We start from the raw sequence: 19,852 nt of genomic DNA, 5'->3' as shown, positions 1-19,852 counted from the left end.
AAGAATTATTAGAGCATAGCTCATTCATCAACATCAATGAAATAATCATTTTGATGGCATATAATTGCCACTTAAATTAATGACTAATACTCATGAATAATTTCATCAGTACACAGGACAGATTTTTTTTAAATTACTGACTAAAGAAAGCTTAAAGTAAGTTGTGTTCTAAATAAAAAGAATCAATAATGTTGACATGTCAAGTTTTCCATATTCATTTAACACTTTTTAATCTCAACTAAAAGTATGACAGCTGGAGGGGGAATGGCAGCGTTAATTCAAGACTCACATGGCAGCTGGACACGGTGGCCCTGACTATAAACCCAACACTTACAAGGCACAGTCAGGGGAACTGCTGCAAGGTGCAGGCCAGCAGAGGCTGCTTAATAAAACCCAGTCTCAAAGTTAAAAACAGGAATAAAAAACCTTATATGAGAGAGTAAACAGAAAAGACCAAATAATTTATAAACGATACTAAGTGAACAACATCTGTGCTTACTACATATTGAAATATATAAAGAATCACATTGTCAAGGCACTAAGAACAAAGAAGACAGCAGAAAAGGAAAAGAAAAACACACACAACACAGTATATGATCAAGGCTGGGTTTTACAACACTAGGGGAAAACGTGTGCTGTAAACAAATCTTGGATAACCTGCAACTGCTAGAGAAACTGGCTAACCACCCGCCTTGGTCCCCTGCCACAGAAGCATCAAATGAATTAAATGCTTGCGATTATAAATATAGGAAAGAAGATCTCGACAAACTGGGTGTGACTTTAGAACAGCAGACTCTTATGAGATGTGAAGGCTGGCAAGGATACGCTCCTCAGGTGCATGCCAGTCAGCCTTCCACAGCTTCACAGACACTAGTGTAAGGTGGACCAGGCAAGAGGCCGGGAGCCCTATTACTCATAGTAGAAGCAGCAAAACCATAGGGATTGCCTTAATCTCCTAAGGCACACCTCCAATGGGTAAGACAAAGGAGCTGATGACAACTACATATGGATCGGGACATATTAGAAGAAAGCAAAGTTCAAAAACTCAAAATCTCATAATAGGCAGAGAGCATGTCTGTTCCTTGCATGAAAGAAAGCTACTGATATCTCCTGAGGATGTCGTTCTCATTAGCCTTGACTGCTAACACAGCCTACAGTCAACTGAGGGACCGCCCATTCAGGCTGGTCTGCAGGGATAACTGTAAGGGTTGTCTTGATTATTAACTGATGAAGGACGGCCCAGCCCACTGTAGTCAGCACCACTCCCCAGGCAGGTGGTTCTGAGCTTTATAAAAAATTATCTTCCACCCATGCCCCAAAAGCTGAATAAAAACAGAGACTGCAAACAAAGTATCAGTCCAGGCCAGTAACTCATTAGTCCAATCAGCAGTGTACCCTGAACTCAATTAAATGGAAAGGGAGGAGAAAGGGAACATTCCAAAGAACCAAGACATGAAGAAAACATACCTATACAAGTGTGTATAAAATCTTTTTTTCTTTTTCTTTCTGTGTGTGTGTGTGTGTGTGTGTGTGTGTGTTTCAATACACTAGCTGTCCTAGAACTAGCTCTGTAGACCAGGCTGCCTCAAACACACAGAGATCTGCCTGCCTCTGCCTCCCGAGTGCTTAGATTAAAGGTGTGCACCACCTCTCTCCAGAGTATATGAAACCTTAAGATAGCAAAGACAAAGGAATTATTCTGAAAATCCCACGTAAATTTGAAGTAGCATTTCCACAGAATAATAAGCAGCCTAGTAAAAGATTCTTTCCTATTAACAACTGTAACTACAAAGACCCTCTCCCTGGGATGTTGTATATACTTGAAGGCAGGCAAATGAAGGCAGAATAAAGATATTTTCAGACATAAAAAGGTATATTCCAAACCTTTTCACATGCACTTCTACCAAATTTCTCTATTCTAAGGTTAAAAAACTTGGAACAATATATCCTAACAAAATGAGAGATACTAACTAAGCTAGGTGGTGCAGGCTCAAGGAGGAGAGGGGAGAGGCAGCCATGACACTCCAGGACACCTGGAGACCAGCCCACTGAGGAGCTCCTGCACACGGCATGAGTGGAGATGGGTTTCCAGGAACACAAATATGAAACAGAACTTCTGGAATTTTCATCTTTGCATTAGAAACACACTTGTTTCCTTTTCTTGAAACGATTATGATCGCGGGATGTTTAAAATTATGTTCACATTAGGAAAATTTTGGTGGACTTTTTAGGCATTTATTGATGGATTTAAAAAAAAATGACAGGATTCCAGACTTTGAATTTCGTAAGTGTTGAAATGGGGTGTGGGGTTGACATCCAAATCTTTCCTGCTCTTTCTAAACTTCTATTTCTGTTTCTAGAACATGGATCTTGTAGAATTTTGTGATAATTGCATGGCTCAAATGCTTCTTTTCTGAGTTCTGTTTTGTGGAGCTGAGAATGGTGCCCTCATGTTTAGTTGAGTCCCGTCCAGCCACAGGCGGGTCTGTGTCTAAGAACTCAGGTTCCTTTTTTCTAAGAAAGTCCAAAATCTTCCTGGCCCATCCCTTTCCTGGGACACATATAAACCAGTCACTCCTGGGACTTGGCTCAGCTGGAAATTCTTTCTGGTTATAAAGCAGCCAAGGACATACTTTTGGGTTCCAAACAGACCTGGACTGATGGTGTGTCCTATGGGGACCACGACACCTACAGATAGCTCTGTGCAGTAGAACTAATGCAACTCTGATGTCCCACAGCTAAAACCAGAGAGTCAGCACACTGTTTTAGAGTGGAGACAAAGAGAGAGTTGTTCAGCCTCTTAAGCCTTGCTTTGCCCTACTAGATGCAATTGAAACTTATTTTTGCATTCTCACTAAAAACCTTAAAACTTATATACACGAACACAGACATTATCTATGTATCTAGAAATTATTTATCTTAATAATACAAAATCATGAGAAACATGAAACACAATACAATACATGAGCATTATCCAATAATTTTTTTACTCCAAGCTACTGCTACTAAGTGTGCACACATACATGTACATACACACTACCTTTAATTTCACATTCTCAATATTTAGGGCTTCATTTTCATCTTCAAGTGAGTGAAGTTTTCTAAGAATTTCTTCACATGATTTCTTTCCATGAGTTTCCATTTTCTTTAGATCTTCCAGAAGATTAATGATTTGCCTTTATAAAAGAAGCAAAAGCATGAAAAATTTCACTCAGAGAACAGACGATGAGTGGTTTGGAAGTCATTCTCGTAGGGTGCACTGGTTGAAATAAAGAAGGTACGGGAAGGCCGCAGGGTGGACGGAGCAAGGGAGCAGAAACAGAAGTGACCCAGGGCTGTGCTCGAAGCAGCCAGGATTAGAAAGACTCACCTACTGATGACACCATCTACTATCGCCCACAGGATGCATGTCTGCCTGTCCTTCTCACACACACATGCAACACACACACACACACACACACACAGAGAGAGAGAGAGAGAGAGAGAGAGAGAGAGAGACAAGTTTAAAGGAAGGATCAGGTGAGGTAGTGACACCTCATCTTTAGAAGCAAATTACCTGTTAGTTTCCATGATAAAGCACAAGAGCACAGAAACAAAACTTAGAGCAAACCTTAGGGTCTGTTACTATCCCTTAGCAGCAATGCCAAAAAACAAAATGCACACACTTTACTCGTTAACTTTCTCTATTACACAATTTAGTCCCTTGGATTAAGGGATAATAATTTTTAGGATTGTGAAACACTTATGTTTTAAACTTTGTTTTGTTCATATCCTTGTTTAATTGACAAACGTCACTTCTACTTGGAACGAAGTATCTACTTATAAGAAATAACAGATACACATTCAAGCACAAAGTGAAAATCTGCCAGTTTCACCTTTGAAATGGGAATAGCGATGTGTGTTAAGGAGTAAGCTCTGGTTTCTATTGGAGGAAGAACAGCTTCGGTACTACCAACAACCTCTTTACCACAGACAGAAGAACCGAAACATGCAGTGTTAGGGAAAATCAAGTCGCTTCTCGTTAGACAGTGACAACCTAAATTCTTGCTTACTTTTTCATTGTTTCGATCTGAACTTCCAGCTCAGTTTTTTCTATTACAATTTTCTCATAATGACTCTTCCAGGCATTGGAAGCTGAAACCGTTTCAGACAACTTGGCTTCCTAAAAATACATAAAGCATTCATCTTGTAACTTAAAAGTGCTTTTTCACAGGTTTTAGACACAAACATACAGTAAATAGGAAAACACTCTTCCAGCAAAGCATGCAACTTTTCTTGTAGAGAAACTAGGTGTGCAGCTTTAAATATAGGAAAACTTTAAATAAAGCGTTAATAAAAATTACTTTATGTACACACAGTAAAGTTCCAAGTTACTATTTTATGATGTTGATGTGACTAGTTTTAAGTAATATTTCACAATTAACAAAATAATTTCTATTTTACTTATGAATGCATCTTCATTTTCCATTCTTGACACAGAAGAACTAACAACCACCTACATGCGAGAAGAGGGTTTCCCACAACACACAGAAACTCCTGCAACTCCACAGCATCTCCGAACGGGCCTTATTTGTCTGTCTAGAGGTCACCCATCCGCTTGCCAACACTGCTACTGTGCAGAGTGGAGCAGCAGTGGCTCAGCCAGCTTGAATGTGAGATCCACAAAGGAGGATTTTTGTCTGTTTTCTCCATCACTGCTTGCAGGGTTTTGAATGGTGCCAGGAACACACAGTAAATGCCAATGGCTCTTTGCACCACTCTGTGGCTTTGTCCGCATTCTACAGAGAAGCAGACTCACTAGTTATAAGAATGCCAGTTACCCATGAATCAGAGGACCCACAAATAGTTTGAACAGCAGTTAACATACTATTTTCCTCTGTCCTTCTATCATTCATTCATAGAAAAGAGTTTATTGGTCATCTACTATGTACAAGACATTGTCTATGTTTTTACAGAAATATTTGTTACACTAGAGACTAGTATCTTATTTCATATATTGAACAAAATAAATTTTAATATAAATTATGAAGTAAGAGATGGCTATAACATACATTATAAAGTCAGTTCCTATTATAATATATATATAATACAAGATACTGAGGAATTAAATCCATGGAAGGAATGTATATATTAGGTATATAAATCTCTCACTTCTTCTTTCACCTGTCCTTATGGAAAGACACAGAGTAAGAGCCCCTCGCCTCCCACCCCACTGGAACTGCTGCTCAACTAGCACTACAGCAGCCTCCTGATGACCTCAGACCTCACAGACCCTTCCTAACCCCCCTCCTTGATTTCCCTGTGCTGTATTATTGCATGCACATGCATGGCAAACCAAATAAGAATTCAATAAAATGTCTCACTGAGGAACTCATTTGTGTTTCAGGCTTAAGACATCCTTGAGGAGGGAGAATAGTAAAACATGAGATAGCGTCAGCATGAAATAAATACCACAGAATTCAGACATCACTATGATTAACTGTTAAAGGTCTGCTACTCAGTGGGTAGTAAGGGAAGGCCATCTCTGGAGAGAAGGCAGTTGAAAAGGTAACTGACTAGAGGGGGAAAAGGGCCAGGGACAATGAGCAAGGAAGAACTTAAAGCCAGAGGCAGCAGCTCCACCCACGGAGAGGCGCAGAAGACACAGACAGCACAGAGTAACCCCATCTGTTTTCTCATGCATGCTCCTACAATCACAAGGTAAACAGCACTCTTACGTCCTAGTTTACAGAAGTGAAGGGCAGAGAGGCTGAACGCCTCTGTAAAGCGCCCAGGGCTAACCAGTGCAGGAGTCTTTCCAAACTGGCATGGCGCTCTGGCAGTGCTAACTCAGCAGGAAAGCCTCAAGAGCGTCATGCCAGGATTAGTGTCCACCACTCCAAGCATCTGTAGGTATTCAGCCCAGTTACAAGCTTGCAGGCGCTGAGCCTAGTCTTCAATTCAATATCCAGTTATAATCAAGTGTGTATAAATTAAATATTAGAACCTTAAAATGGTGACATTTGAGCTGATAAAATATTAACTTGTTTTGTTTGTACAAGCTTTTATACAAGTCTGTTTTCATTTCCCAAGGCCACTAATAAATCTATAAGCCTTAGCATACGTTCTTAAGAGGTGGGATACTGGTGAGCCACAGAAACAATGAATATTTTAATGGTTGGCAACTGAATAAGAATAATGATTTGTCAAGAAGAACAAAGTCCTAAGTCCATTTTTCAGCTCTGTGTTATACTCAAAGATATCTTTCACATGTTTTGTTTACGTCAGCATATGGCTTCAAATGCATTACAGAGGTTAAATGAAGTGAATTACTGAATAAAGTCATATGGTCTAATAACATAAATCAGCATTTTCCAAACTGATATTTCTCAGAACCACTTCCAAGAGCTGCTTTGTGGGTACAGGAAGAGTTCTGTGGTTAAGTGTGGGAAATTCCTACTTCCATGCTCTCATTACTGCCTTCTGAGAGCCTTTTCAGGGCTTTAATATGTTAATATGCACTGTGACTTTCCAGTGGGCAGGATGGAGGAAGCCCTACTCTTAGCTAGCCATAAAAAAAAGCTTTTGGTGTGTGTGTGTGTGTGTGTGTGTGTGTGTGTGTGTGTGTGTTGGGAGGGGAGATGGTATTCATTTACATTTTCTTACAGTAAGCCTCAAAAGTGCTATATAATTCAAATGTTGTATTTTATGATACATCATCTTTCAAAATAAAAGTCTAAAGCAAAAAATTGAGCAAATTTCTATAGCATTTATAGTAAGATGTGTAAGAATGATACCATTATCTAAAGCTTCACAACATTAACTATGCTATCTACCTATACTGTCTAACCATGCTATGTAACTAACTATGCTATGTACCTATTCTGTCTAACTATGCTATCTAACTATGCTATGTACCTATTCTGTCTAACTATGCTATCTAACTAACTATGTTACATACCTATACTGTCTAACTAACTATGCTATCTAACTCTGCTATGTACCTATTCTGCCTAAGTAACTCTGGTATTTAAATGCCTGCAGCATCTTACACAAGAATGGGCACACTCACCTGATCTCTGATCTGGGAAGTGAGGAATTCAATGTCCCCTGTAAAGTGCTTTAGCCGTTGTCTGTAAATTTTCGAAGCTTTTTGCAGAGCCGCAGCTTTCTGCCGACTTGCTTCTTTGATGGCTACAGCCTCCTGCTTATTCATTTTCACCTGCAAGTTCCACTTAGCTATTTGGGCTTCCAAGCTCTAAAAAACAATAAAAGCAATTAAATTATATGAAAGCTTCAATGTATAATGCTGTAAAAACACATGCCACCTTCCACACAGATTTTATCTAAACAACTAATCATGAATAGTTAAAAAGTTAAACAGTGATGAGAGGTGACATAGCCAAAACTTCCTGTAGCAAGTTAAAAAATGAAAACTCAAAATATCGCAGTATACATAAAACTAATGTGCTATGACTAGAGAGTCTAATATTTGTGATTGTGGCTAAAAAAAACATCAGCTTCCTTAAAGCCCCCATGATAAGACATCATTTAGTCCATGTATGAAATATAACATTGAACAGCTGAATATATGATCTTAACCCTAGATATGTAAAGCTCAAAAAGAACTGATAGCTTGACAAACACATAGGAGTGCCTCAGGGGACAAGATGCACAGGGCTTGGAGGACGAAGACAGGGTAAGCAGAGACCTGGTGGCCAATCTTAACTCTAGGATCAAAAGGCATCCGCTGATACTAGGAAGGCATGACCAGGAGAGTAAAAGTCCTGCTTCATCCAGCAATGACAAATCATGAAACAATCGACTCCACAGCCAAGCAGTGTAGACAAATCACTGGCTACCAGGTCCACACAATCTGACGAAGCAGGTCAAACGATGTCTACCGGCAGGCTTGCAGCCATTGAGTGCGACAGTGCCAACTGGCAGGACCGGTTCCTGACACACGCTTCATGAAACATGAGAGAGCTGCTCTGGGGTGACAACTGCTATGCTTTCCTTTCAAATTATTCCAAGTATGTGAGCATCAAGTGCTCTGTGTAAATATTAATGAATATTAGCTATGTAAGAACTAATAACTAGAGAGTGTTATGCTTTTGTATGTTTAAATTTACATACATGTTAAATCTGACATTACAGAATCCATGCTTGACGCTTCATTCCCTGGGGCAGTCATTTCAACTAAAAATAAATTTAAGATACACAGTAGTAGACAGGATTTTCTACTTAATCCTGTGACCAATAAAAGCTATGGTTCCCTTCACTTTCTCCAACATAATTAAGAAGCACGTCTTTGGATTTCATCTCTGCAGACTGGCTAGGTAAACTTTGAAGCAGCAAAAACTTCAGCTGCCTCTACAAATCTATCTTAAACAGACCAAAAAAAAAAAAAAAGTCGCATGGAGCACTAGCGTAAATGGGAAAAAACAAACTAGAAGGTCAAAACCATGTGTGAGCAAGGACGGGGCCACAAGAAACGCACTAGTCATTCCCCCATATGGCCACACGGTGTCACCACCACACCACTCTGTTTTTGCATTTACTTAAAGATTTCTTAGAAAATTTTAAGAGACCATAAAAAGTTAGGAGAAGTATGTGTTAGAGGATGGTGGTGGCTGGGGGTGGAAATAATCAAAACACATTGTATACATATATGAAATTCCCAAAGCCTACCCTTCAGTATTCCAGGCATAAACGGAAACTGAAAAACTTTAGTTTCAAAATAAAAACCCTCGGTCATTTGCCAGGAGGATGGACACAGATGAGATGGCACGAGATGCTTGCATATCATGTACATCTGCATAAAAGGTTATACAGTGGGCTACACATGAGTTCTGCTGTGCATATAAGTGTGTGTAGACACAGCAGGACATATATCCTGCCATAAAGATTCCTTATCTCCTCTAAAAATATTCTAAGTCCAATCGACATACTATAAAAAATTAGGAAGAAAAACTGGACCAAAGCATCTTTGGAATATTTTGAAAGATTCAAAATGTAAATTTTTAAGAGGCGCAATGAAAGACAACAAATAAAAACATGAGATTTATGTTCCCAGACTGAGTTTTTATATACTTGAAAAATAAACTTGTTAAATCCAAATTCAAGTAACTGAATTCCCACATCATTCACTACTTTAAGTTCTAAATCTTATGTATTTATTTCACATAATATAATTAATGTGTAAGAATTAATTTAAAATGTAATTAAGGTGTGTGAGAGAGAGAAAATCAGGACAGCGAGGCCCTAAAGCCACCTCTGTCCCTTAGCAACGGCTCAAATGGGGATGCCACAGCAGAGCTCTGGATTTTAGCCTCATGTTCTGCCTCCAGATTGATCAAGTATATTTTAAAAGCAAAAATATTGCTAAAACTTCTATTAGAAAATAACTCATTATTTCATTTAGAACTAAGAAAACATCCTCAGCTGCTAGAGGGCACCAGACCGCAAAAGACAATCTGAAGGAGACTGGCAGGTAGGTCACACTGTTGCCTGCGGTGCCTACACAGCTCTGGGATGCACACCGGCCTGTGTCCTTCTCACCCATGCAGAGCCAAGAGGACCCAGCACGGCTACGGCGGGATGTTCTGGGAGGAGGAACGGGTGCTGAGAAGGAATGACTACTTTCTACTAACAGAGTCCGGGGGGGAAGCCAATGCCTTCAGTAGGCTCCCACCACTGACTCCGCCAGACTCTGATGGCTACAAGGATGGCCAGGGTTAAACTGAAAGCAAAACTGAAAGTCATGCCTCTAGGGAAGAGGGTGGTAGGGACAGAAAAGAGATAGCAGAAGCCAGAGGGAACGTAATCAGAATACACCAGACACATGTATGAAATTGCCAAAGAACAAAATTTTAAAAATTACATCCTCCATAAACCTGCTTAATGTCCTTAGAAAGACCAAAGCTCTTTGCCACTGAAGGACAAGCAGGTGCTACAGGTTGCAGACGTCTGCTAGATTCGGGACAAGAAGAACTAGCTGAGGTCTACCTAGACATCCTCACCCTTGGTCTGCAGAAGTCTCTGGAGGTAGGAACACTGTTTCTTTTCCTTTGGCAAAAAGTAAGATAGTGGGTCCAATTAGGTTGTGACACATAGCAGCACCATCAGGCTCTGACCTCAAAACGGCTGTGGCTTGGACACCTTTCTAAACCAGGCATTATCCTTCTCACTGCCCAAATACAAAGGGAGCTGCTCAGCCGGGCGGTGGTGGCGCATGCCTTTAATCCCAGCACTTGGAAGGCAGAGGCAGACGGATCTCTGTGAGTTCGAGGCCAGCCTGGTCTACAAGAACTAGTTCCAGGACAGGCTCCAAAGCCACAGAGAAACCCTGTCTCGAAAAACCAAAAAAAAAAAAAAAAAAAAAAAAAAAAAAAAAGGGAGCTGCTCAGTGCTCTAAACACAAAACTAAGCTCTTTCCCAATTCTATAACTGGCAGCAAAAGAAACAACTTACTGATGCCTATTAGATACATGTGAGAACCCTAACAGGCTACGTGGACATGGAAAGAGACCAGAATGCTCGGCAGCCAAATGGTGACAATCGTTTCGGTGTCCTTAAGCTATTTTAACTTATGTTTTCATAATTTACAAAAGTGTCCTCTGTAAACATAAATTAACTGTACAATGAGAAAGAGTTAAAGTTTCTGCTGGGATAATCTTTCTGTATACTATGTGACGATGTGTCTCTGTTCAACCTCACCCCATAAGGCACCTTCTGATTGATTTAATAAAGAGTTCAATGGCCATCAGATAGGCAGGAGAGGACGGGAAGGACTTCCAGGCAGAGACAGGAACTCTGGGAAAGAATCTGAGGTGGAAGATTCACCAGTCAGATGCAGAGGACGTTGGACAGATGATACTAAGGAGAGGTAATGGGCCACATGGCAGACTGTAGATTAATATAAATTAATTATATTAATGACAACTTAAAAGCATGTTGGGTTAATTTAAGTTTTAAGAGCTAGTTGGGAATAAGCCTAAGGTAAGGGCAAGCTTTCACAACTAATAACAAGTTTCCAAATCATTATTAGAGAACTAGTAATATAAAGAAAGGCATTCTTCCTAGATTGAAATATAAAAAGAAACACTTTCATACAGTGATCTGGACCTACATATTCAGAAGGTTAGATTTACATTCAGTGTTTTCCACAGAAACACCAAAATTACGTGCTTTAATTATCACTGAATTCCACAATTAAACAAGGCTGTTAAAGTTAGATTTTTCATTCATTTTATTCCTGAGACTATAAAAAGGGTATTCATAACCTTTACGTGCTCTTTTAACTTCTCGTTCTCAGCCTCCCTTTTCTGAATTTGGAGGTGTAGACGATCATGCACCACTTTGACTGACTGAGAAAACCGGTTTGCTTTCAAAGCGCTTTCCTGTAACAGAAAAGAAAAATGACAATAATAATTCAGTGTCCCTTTGTCTTTGTTAGAGCCCAGAGTCTGACTGCAGCTGAGCAGACACTACAGCAGGGTACTCCTCTCCATACACTGTGGCCCCACGATGCACCTCATATAAAACTGCAGGTAAAGCTCCCATGTGTATTCAGAGCCTTCTCATTTTCTCTTACAAACCTTCCCATCTCTCCTCCCAAGTAAAACTTAAAGTATGTGCAATATGTTCCTTCATATAACAAAACTATTTAATTTTTCCAAAGAAACAAAAATATCAATGTATAGTTCTAAGATGTGCGTGTGTATATGGCAGGTGTTTTCAGCTGTGTACAGGTGTAGAGACACAAACATACACACGCACAAATATGATGTGTGTGGGATCTTCAGGACTGTCACCCAGCCCCTGCGACTGGCCCCTCACTGCCCTGGAGCTCACCAGCTAGTCTGACTGGCCAGCCAGCCCCAGGGATCCCCCGCCTCTGCCTTTCCAGGACCAGAATTACAAGGGTTCTGGGGACTAAGCTCAGGCTGTGCTCTTCCGACTGGTCCATCGCCCAACCCAGGAGTACAGAATTTGTGGTGGCTTACGCCAAGCAGCCTAAGCATCACAAAACTAAACTAAACAAACAGAAAACTTAAAAAGTTAAGGTACTCTATTTGATTCATAAAAATCAACACTGATCTAAACTGCCAAAACATCTTCAATCGTGCTCATAACTGAGGATTCAAGAGCAGGGTGGGAGGAAGAGAAAGGGGTCAATACTAACAAAATGCATTTACCTTTTCATTCTGAAACAGACATGAAAGCTCTTGGATATAGGTGTCTTTTTCAAGCACCTTCTTCTTAAGACTCTTCAGGAAATACAAAGGAAGAATGAGAAATTCAGAACGTGAATAATGCCAGCTAAAACCACACAGTATACAAAGATGCCAAAGGCGTCACAGAGAACGGCTGTCACGTGGAAAACACTCACGGTGCTGTCACTCTCCTTGTCACTGAGGTCCTTCAACAAGCTGGGCGGGCTCTCTTCTGTCTGTGAGGGAGGGATGCGGAACATCGGCGTTTAAAACCACACGTCTCTGTTTTAAGCATGATTACTCTCAAGTTTGGGAGCTCATTTTCTACTGATATTATTTCGGGAATCTGGGTAGCCAGGAAATGAGTAAGTGGCCTCTAACACTAGGTATGAAAAGGTTATGAAAAAGATGAGAAATAAAGCACTGGCAGGGATATGGAGACTTGGAAACTTATCCGTGCTATTTGGGAAGAATACGAATTGGCCCAGACAACTTAGGTGTCATGAACACATATAGGTGTAAATACACAATGGGATACTGTCCAGCCACTTGGAAAATAATCTTGCCATTGCTTTACTATGGATATAAGTGAAAATAATGTTAAGTGAAATAAAACAAACACAAAAGGACAAGATCATGTCACTCATATGTGGAATATAAAAGATGATTTTATAGAAATTGAGAGTTAAAAGGTAGTTACCATATGTCAGAGAGTGTAGCCAGGGGAGGGGGGAATGGGAATGGTTAATCAATAAGAACTACGTCATAGAAAGGAGCCAGAAGTGCTGTGTGCTCTTCACAGTGGGGTGAAACAAAAAAGACCATGCATAGGACCTCTGATGGTGGAGAGGGTATATAATGATCCACAGGAGAGCTTAAACTACAAGAATTTTAAACTTTACAAGTAGTAGTTCAGTAATTACATATCAGAGAAAAACTCAAATAATTACTTCAATTTCAATATACCAATATTTTAAGATTCACAGTTAGAGAAATACCCTCCAAGTGGGAGGAACACTACCATAGGAGCACATGACACATGACATGGAAGAACATGGCATGGGAACACACGGCACGGAGCACACGACATGGGAGCACACAGAACGGGAACAAACAGCATGGGGGCACAAGGCATGGGAGCACACGCCACGGGGGCACACGGCACGGGGGCACACAATGGGGGCACACGGCACAGAGCACACGCCACAGGGGCACACAGCACAGAGCACACAACATGGGAGCACATGGCATGGGAACACACAGCACAGGGGCACATGGCACGGGGGCACATGGCACACAACATGGGAGCACACGGCACGGGGGCACACGGCACGGGGGCACACGACATGGGAGCACATGGCATAGGAGCACACGGCATGGGGGCACACGGCATAGGGGCACACGGCATGGGGGCACAAGGCACGGGAGCACACGGCATGGGAGCACACGACACGGGAGTACACTACATGGGAGCACACAACACGGGAGCACAAGACATGGGAGCACACGACACGGAAGCCTTACTTGTTCGTAGTGCGTCTGTTTGAGAAGTTGTTCTAAGGCTAATTTCACACGGTTAAAAGTGTCTAGTTCTTTTGCTAATATTTCCTGCTGTTCCAAAATCTTCTTCAAACTGGATGCAGAAAGATTAACCTGACAAAATAAAAGACGCACATATACACATGTTAAGACAACACTAAGTAAAATATGCTAGAATAGTATCATCAATAAAGAACTGTTTCCCAGTGTCAGTTGTAATCATTATTTTGTGTGTAGTACTGGTGAGCCCTGGCAAGTTTACCCACAGTAGACAGGATGCACTATGAGGTATGTTAACATAGAATAATCTGGATAACTCCACAGCTTTGCGGTATTTGTTCTACTAAACTACAGAGTACTATCTATTCATGTCCCAAATAGAGTTTGGCAATCTTCTGCTCCAAATGATACCACAGAAAATAGATAAAGGCATCTCAGAGTTTTATTTTTTAAAGATCTATTTATTTTTATTTGATATAAATGAGTATTTCGCTTGCATGTTTGTATGTGCACCATGTATGCCTGGTGCCCATGGGACCCAGAAGAGGGCATCAGAGCTTCTGAAACTGGAGGTGATGGTCTTCCAGAAGTCAGCCAGTGCTGTCTCTCCAGCCCGCAGCTGTAGCTTTAAATGAACTCTTCAGAAAATCTCCTTCTCCCTTTCGAGGTCAGGTAAGCCACACATCAATCTGCAGTTTCCAGCTCACTCTCTTACTAGGTGCATATCTGAGAAACTTCTGCCTTTTAATGGCAGGATAAAGAACACTGCTCCCAGCCCGATTTTTGGTATCTGCACCCCTACGTGCGCATTCCCGTTAAGATCTGAGTCCCCAGTCAGGTCATTCTGAATCTTCTGCTCACTTTCCATCTCGTTAGCCATTCAAGTCCAGCACTCACATTTTCCAAACGAATTCCTTCCACAGTGTTCTTGAATAACGGCAAAAGTAATTCGACTGAACAGGATGCCGACTCGGCTTCCTTAAGCGTTGCCTCCAGCTCCGACTTTTCATTTACAATGTCTTGCTTGAGGCTAACAACAGACAAATGAACTTTCAGCTACACGTAACACACAAACTGGAGAGTTTTTAATGTACAATAAGAACAGACAGCCATTAATTTGATTTACAGATGCCCCTAGGGGAAGCCTTATTACCAGGACTATAGGTGTCCAGGCCAAATGTGGGCTGAGAAGAAGCGAAAAAGAGGTGGGCCTGGGATACAGAAGATAATAATTCATTTTACTTACATTCTGCTTTTACGGAATCATTATCTATAGGGCTGAAGAGACAGCTCAGCAGTTAAGAGCATTGGGGCTCTTCCAGAGGAGCCAGGTTCTAGACTCAGCACCCACATGGTGGCTCACAACTGTCTTAAACTCCCTCATTGGCCTCCATTGGCACCAAGTATGAATGCAGAGCACACACATACATGGAGGCAAAATTTTCATATATATAAATCGAATACATCTTTAAATTTTTAATAAATAAAGCCGGGCGGTGGTGGCGCACGCCTTTAATCCCAGCACTCGGGAGGCAGAGGCAGGCGGATCTCTGTGAGTTCGAGACCAGCCTGGTCTACAAGAGCTAGTTCCAGGACAGGCTCCAAAAGCCACAGAGAAACCCTGTCTCGAAAAAACAAAAACAAAAACAAAAAAAATTTAATAAATAAAAAGCTATGATAACTAAACTTCAAAGATGCTTTTTCAGTATTTATGAACAAAACAGCAAGTTCTGTGAGAGCACCATGCCCTTCCTTACTTAGCACTGTTTCTTTCTTTACAGAATGTCTTATAAAACTCATTTAGAATTGATGGGGCAGGAAGATGGCTCAGCAGGGGAAGGCTCAAGTCATGCAGCCTGGAGATCTGCTAAGACCCCAGACCGCATGGTGGGAGGGCAGAACAGACTCCGAGCATTGTCCTCTGACCTACACAGCACAAACCACACACACACACATACACACACACATACACACACACACACATACACACACACACATGAAAATAGAATTATTGGCATCTTATATATATGTCAAGGAGAAAATTTTGCTCTTAAATACCACTGGCTTAAAGTAAAAAACTTATGATAAAAAACTGTCCTTTATTCAAAACCACTGTCTGAAAATCAACAATTATATTTGATGAAACACCATCGTCTACTTTCCGCCAGCTAACCGAGACACTAGGCTATATTACCTATAATGACAATAATGACATTTTAAGATTACTGTTCCTATATTAATAACTCACACAAATAACAAGTAATTTCCAATTCAAACAAAGCAAAACAAAATAATCATTTGTTACACAATAATATACCACGCAATAATATTTGTTTTACAAAGTTTTAATAGATTTGGTTGGCTTTCCTATTGCTTTCATTAAGAATAAAAACTTGAACCATTCACCTGTAATCCCAGGGTAAGAAAGGCCTGAGAGTTCAGCATCAGCCTAGGATGCACAGCGAGGTCTTGTCTCAAAAAGTAAAGCAAACAAACAAATAATAAAAAATATAATAAAAAGACTGGCAACTGCTCTAAACTGCTAAATAAGTACTTTTATAATTAGGTTATATAGGTATATTTTAATGACTGAAGACTAAGTGTGAGAAGGATATTCCTGTCTGATTATTGCACTTGATCTGGAAGTTAGGAAATGAGGTTTGGATACCTGCTGAGGTGGCTCCCACTAGCACACTGTAGGACGCGTCCTCTCTCTGGTGTGAGATACGAAAAGGTTCCCTCTGAGCGACTTCCATCACTAGTGGGCATCTCCATCAACTCAGTAGCTCTCTTCTAGGTGCTTCAGCAACTTTTCCACGGATGCTGAAAGCTAGGGACCGTATATTATCACACATCATTTCTTCCTGCTGTTACCCTCTGAGATAAAGACCCAATCATGTATAAAATGTCTCAAAGACAATATCAAAATCACAATTGCTGTCTGGGCATGGTTTCACCTACAAAAATTGCATTAAATTGTCTGATGTTTCTATATACAATGCAGAGACAAATATTTAGTAGCTAAAATTCAGAAGGAATAGTAGCCCAGAGATCCTGTGTCACTCTCCCTGAATCTCTGGCTTCTGAATTGTGCAACATCTGTTACTACAACATCACACTGCAGAGAATACACAAGGGTATTTACAGCCCAGAAGAAGTGCAAACATACAGATCACACGAAAAGCCAAAATAGGCTAAGGAAGAACACGCTCTGCCAAGCCACCGCAAATGCCTCTGTGCGTCTGTTTGGTTTGTAACCACCTCAGCCCTTCAAGGAGGAATTCGCATTTATCTTTTACTCGTTCACGTGTTTAAATATTTATCTCTCCACAGGCTAGAATCTAGAGAAAGAATGTCTTATTTATAGTTGAATCCTAAATGCCTACAAGCCATGGAGAAGTAAGCAGTGCCTGGAAAGGCGTAGTACTCTCAATGAATATGATAGATTACTGTTTTCATGTCTCCATCCCTTGACCGACCTTCCTGGGGGATTAAAACCAAACAAACAAAAAAAAAGTGGTTTCTATATTTAGAAGCAAAACTTAAAACCAGCATGAAATGATAGGGACCTTCTGTTCTTAGGAAATACTTTCTAAAACGAGAATCACGTGGAAATCAGTATGTTAAGTGAGTTCTCAGGTAGTTTTCTGGGCTATTAGTGAGTGTGCATAAGACAAATTATAAAGCAAAAATGTGCTTCATCAACTACAATTATTAACTACATCTTTAATGGTAAATAAAGTCAATGTGTGGTTAAAAAAAATGGGAATCTGTGGTGGTTAATTTTAATTATCATCCAGACACAATCTAGAATGACTAGGAAGGCAGTCTCCATGAGAAACGGTCTTGATTAGGCTGGTTAGTGGGCATGCCTGTCTGGGATTGTCTCAATTGGACTGAGGTGGGAAGAACCATCCAGACTGTAGGTGGCACTATACTATGGGCTGGTCCCGGACTAAATAAAAGTCAGCATGCATTCAGTTTTCCCCTGTTCCTGGTTGTGGATGTTTCTAGCTGCTTTAAGTTCCTGCTGTCTTGACTGCAGTGATGTAATCTGCAAGTGTGATGTTTTCTCTCTCAAAACTGCTTTCAAAGTATCTTATCACAAGAGGAAATGGAAGTAGGATGGGCTCTAAGAATGACTTCGGCAATATTATCATTACAGAATCCTAAAAACACAAGACTGGGAACTGGGTGAGTGTCAGAAACGCCCACAGAAGTTACAAGAAGTCATCTTCACCAACACGAAGATTATCCGCATGTTCAAAGCCACTTCACTGTTTTTGTGTTGTGACAATTCTATAACCAAAATTAGATGAGCAAAATGTAACTTTAAATGTTGTATTTAAATTACAAAAATATTTGTCCGCTACACAAAATGTAACACTTTCCTTTAATATAAAATATATTCTATCTTTATAAACTAAACTCTCATTTCAGTTGAGCAAAGGGTTTTTTGCAGAAACCAGGTGCTGTCCAAGCGTTTTCAGTTAAGCGCAAGGCATTAGCAACGACAAACACTGCACTTTGTACAACTTGTTAGTGGTGAGACAAGGGCCCGTCCTGTCAAGTTTAAGCAAATACTTAAAGTTCAATAATTATTAATATTTTTTTAACTTGTCAAGGGTATGGATGAAGCCCACATCCGGATACCCCCGCTCCCCCGCGCCCCCAGCTTCCTAGGATCACCCACAGCCCGCGCTCAGAGCCCGCCCCCGAACGCGTCCAACGTCGCCCTGACGTCATCCGCCGCCGCCGCTACCTGCAGTGACCGGAGCGTCCTCCGAGATCCTGTCCGGCCCTGGGTCGCCTCGGCAGGCAGGGAGTGCAGACGGACGAGCAGAAGGCCAGGAGAGAGGACAGGGCGCGCGAGGCAAGAAGCCGAGGAGTCACCAGAACGGGCGGCGGTGGCCACAGCCGCGCGGCGGATGAACCAAGCGTTGCTAGTAACCGGCCCGCGGCTTCTCTGGAAACGGACGCCCGCCCCCCCGTCGGGCGGCTCCCACGTAACTGATTGGCCAGGGCTCTAGAGCGCGGCGCCATTCTTGCTGTGATTGGCGGAAGCGAGAGGGCGTGGCCGGCGGGGCGCTTTGTTTCTGCGCTGGTTTCTCTGGTGAGGCTTTTTAAAGCTTTTGCTTTGAGAAAAAGCCTAGCTTTGTGTGTAGTTCCCGAAAGTCTCAACCGCTGTCATCCTGGTGGGGAAAAAAGGTCCGTTCCGAATCTCCTGACACTGGATCGAAAATGCCCTCTCTGCTTTTGCTTTTCTGCAGGAGAAATTTGAAAAAGGCCAAGATAAGGTGACTAAAAACATAATTTTCGGTGTATGGCATTGTCTCTGGGCGTCAGGGGTTTTCCTCTTCATTCTCCAAAGTGCCTTCCAGGTCCCAAATGACTTATATAAAGCTGCTAGACTTCCTAAACTGCGGAGCCAGCAAAAGAAGATTTTAGTGAAGAAAGAGGAGGATCTGGTAGTGCATTAAAAAAAATGAGATTTCATTTTCTTATGATTGTATTGGTGGTTTCGGACAAGATCTCGTGTAGTCCAGGCTAGCTTCATGCTGTTTATGCAGCCTAGGGTGACTTTGAAACCATGGTCCTTATGCCTCCAATCCAGGACTGAGATTGTAAGCATGTGCCATCATGCCAAACAAATAGAAAGTTGTGTACTCTATTATTAGGTAACTGAAACAAAAAACAATAAACAGAAACTAACTCTTTTAGCTCTCAGAAGACCTCAGTTTCCCCAAACAGTATTCCACACACTATATTAACTATATAAGATTATAAGCCAAGGTTTTGCACACAATGAAGCTGTGAGGCTAGCATAGTCCTTCTTTCAAAAGCCAGTAGGGATAGTTTAGGTTTTCCAGATCATATTTTCCCTGTTAAAGTACTTAATTCCACATTGTTGCACAAAAGAAGCCATAGAGAATCCATAAACATATGAATGCAGGTGTGCTTCCATCAAATTGTTAATAACGGTAAGTAGTGGGCTGGATTTGGCCAGCAGGTTATGGTGTGTAGATTGCTGATCTAAAACATAAGCTACACCAGTGTCCAGTAAGTGCTGAACTCATTGGCCGTGCATTGAGATAGGCAGCAGAAGTACATCCCAT

The 19,852-nt window shown here is 41.2% G+C and overlaps 1 protein-coding gene across 3 annotated transcripts in view; it reads right to left on the bottom strand.

Annotated features, from left to right (window-relative positions):
• The window catches only part of Odf2l (outer dense fiber of sperm tails 2 like), a 31,257-nt gene extending 12,542 nt beyond the window's left edge, over positions 1 to 18,715 (bottom strand). For all 3 annotated transcript variants that reach the window (XM_038311895.1, XM_038311893.1, XM_038311894.1), the window contains exons 1-10: positions 18,499 to 18,715; positions 16,405 to 16,566; positions 14,634 to 14,766; positions 13,722 to 13,850; positions 12,374 to 12,433; positions 12,180 to 12,251; positions 11,265 to 11,381; positions 7,052 to 7,237; positions 4,053 to 4,162; positions 3,041 to 3,176 (exon numbers count right to left, since the gene is read on the bottom strand). In XM_038311895.1, the coding sequence (XP_038167823.1) occupies positions 3,041 to 3,176; positions 4,053 to 4,162; positions 7,052 to 7,237; positions 11,265 to 11,381; positions 12,180 to 12,251; positions 12,374 to 12,433; positions 13,722 to 13,850; positions 14,634 to 14,766; positions 16,405 to 16,511 (1,050 nt within the window). In that variant the 5' untranslated portion in view covers positions 16,512 to 16,566; positions 18,499 to 18,715. The remainder of the gene's footprint in view (positions 1 to 3,040; positions 3,177 to 4,052; positions 4,163 to 7,051; positions 7,238 to 11,264; positions 11,382 to 12,179; positions 12,252 to 12,373; positions 12,434 to 13,721; positions 13,851 to 14,633; positions 14,767 to 16,404; positions 16,567 to 18,498) is intronic.
• Positions 18,716 to 19,852: the final 1,137 nt, after the last annotated feature.

The sequence above is a fragment of the Arvicola amphibius genome, chromosome 14 (genome assembly GCF_903992535.2).
Source record: "Arvicola amphibius chromosome 14, mArvAmp1.2, whole genome shotgun sequence".
Taxonomy (NCBI): Eukaryota; Metazoa; Chordata; class Mammalia; order Rodentia; family Cricetidae; genus Arvicola; species Arvicola amphibius.
The sequence above is the reverse complement of the archived record's forward strand: the minus strand, read 5'-3'. Positions and strand labels throughout refer to the sequence as shown.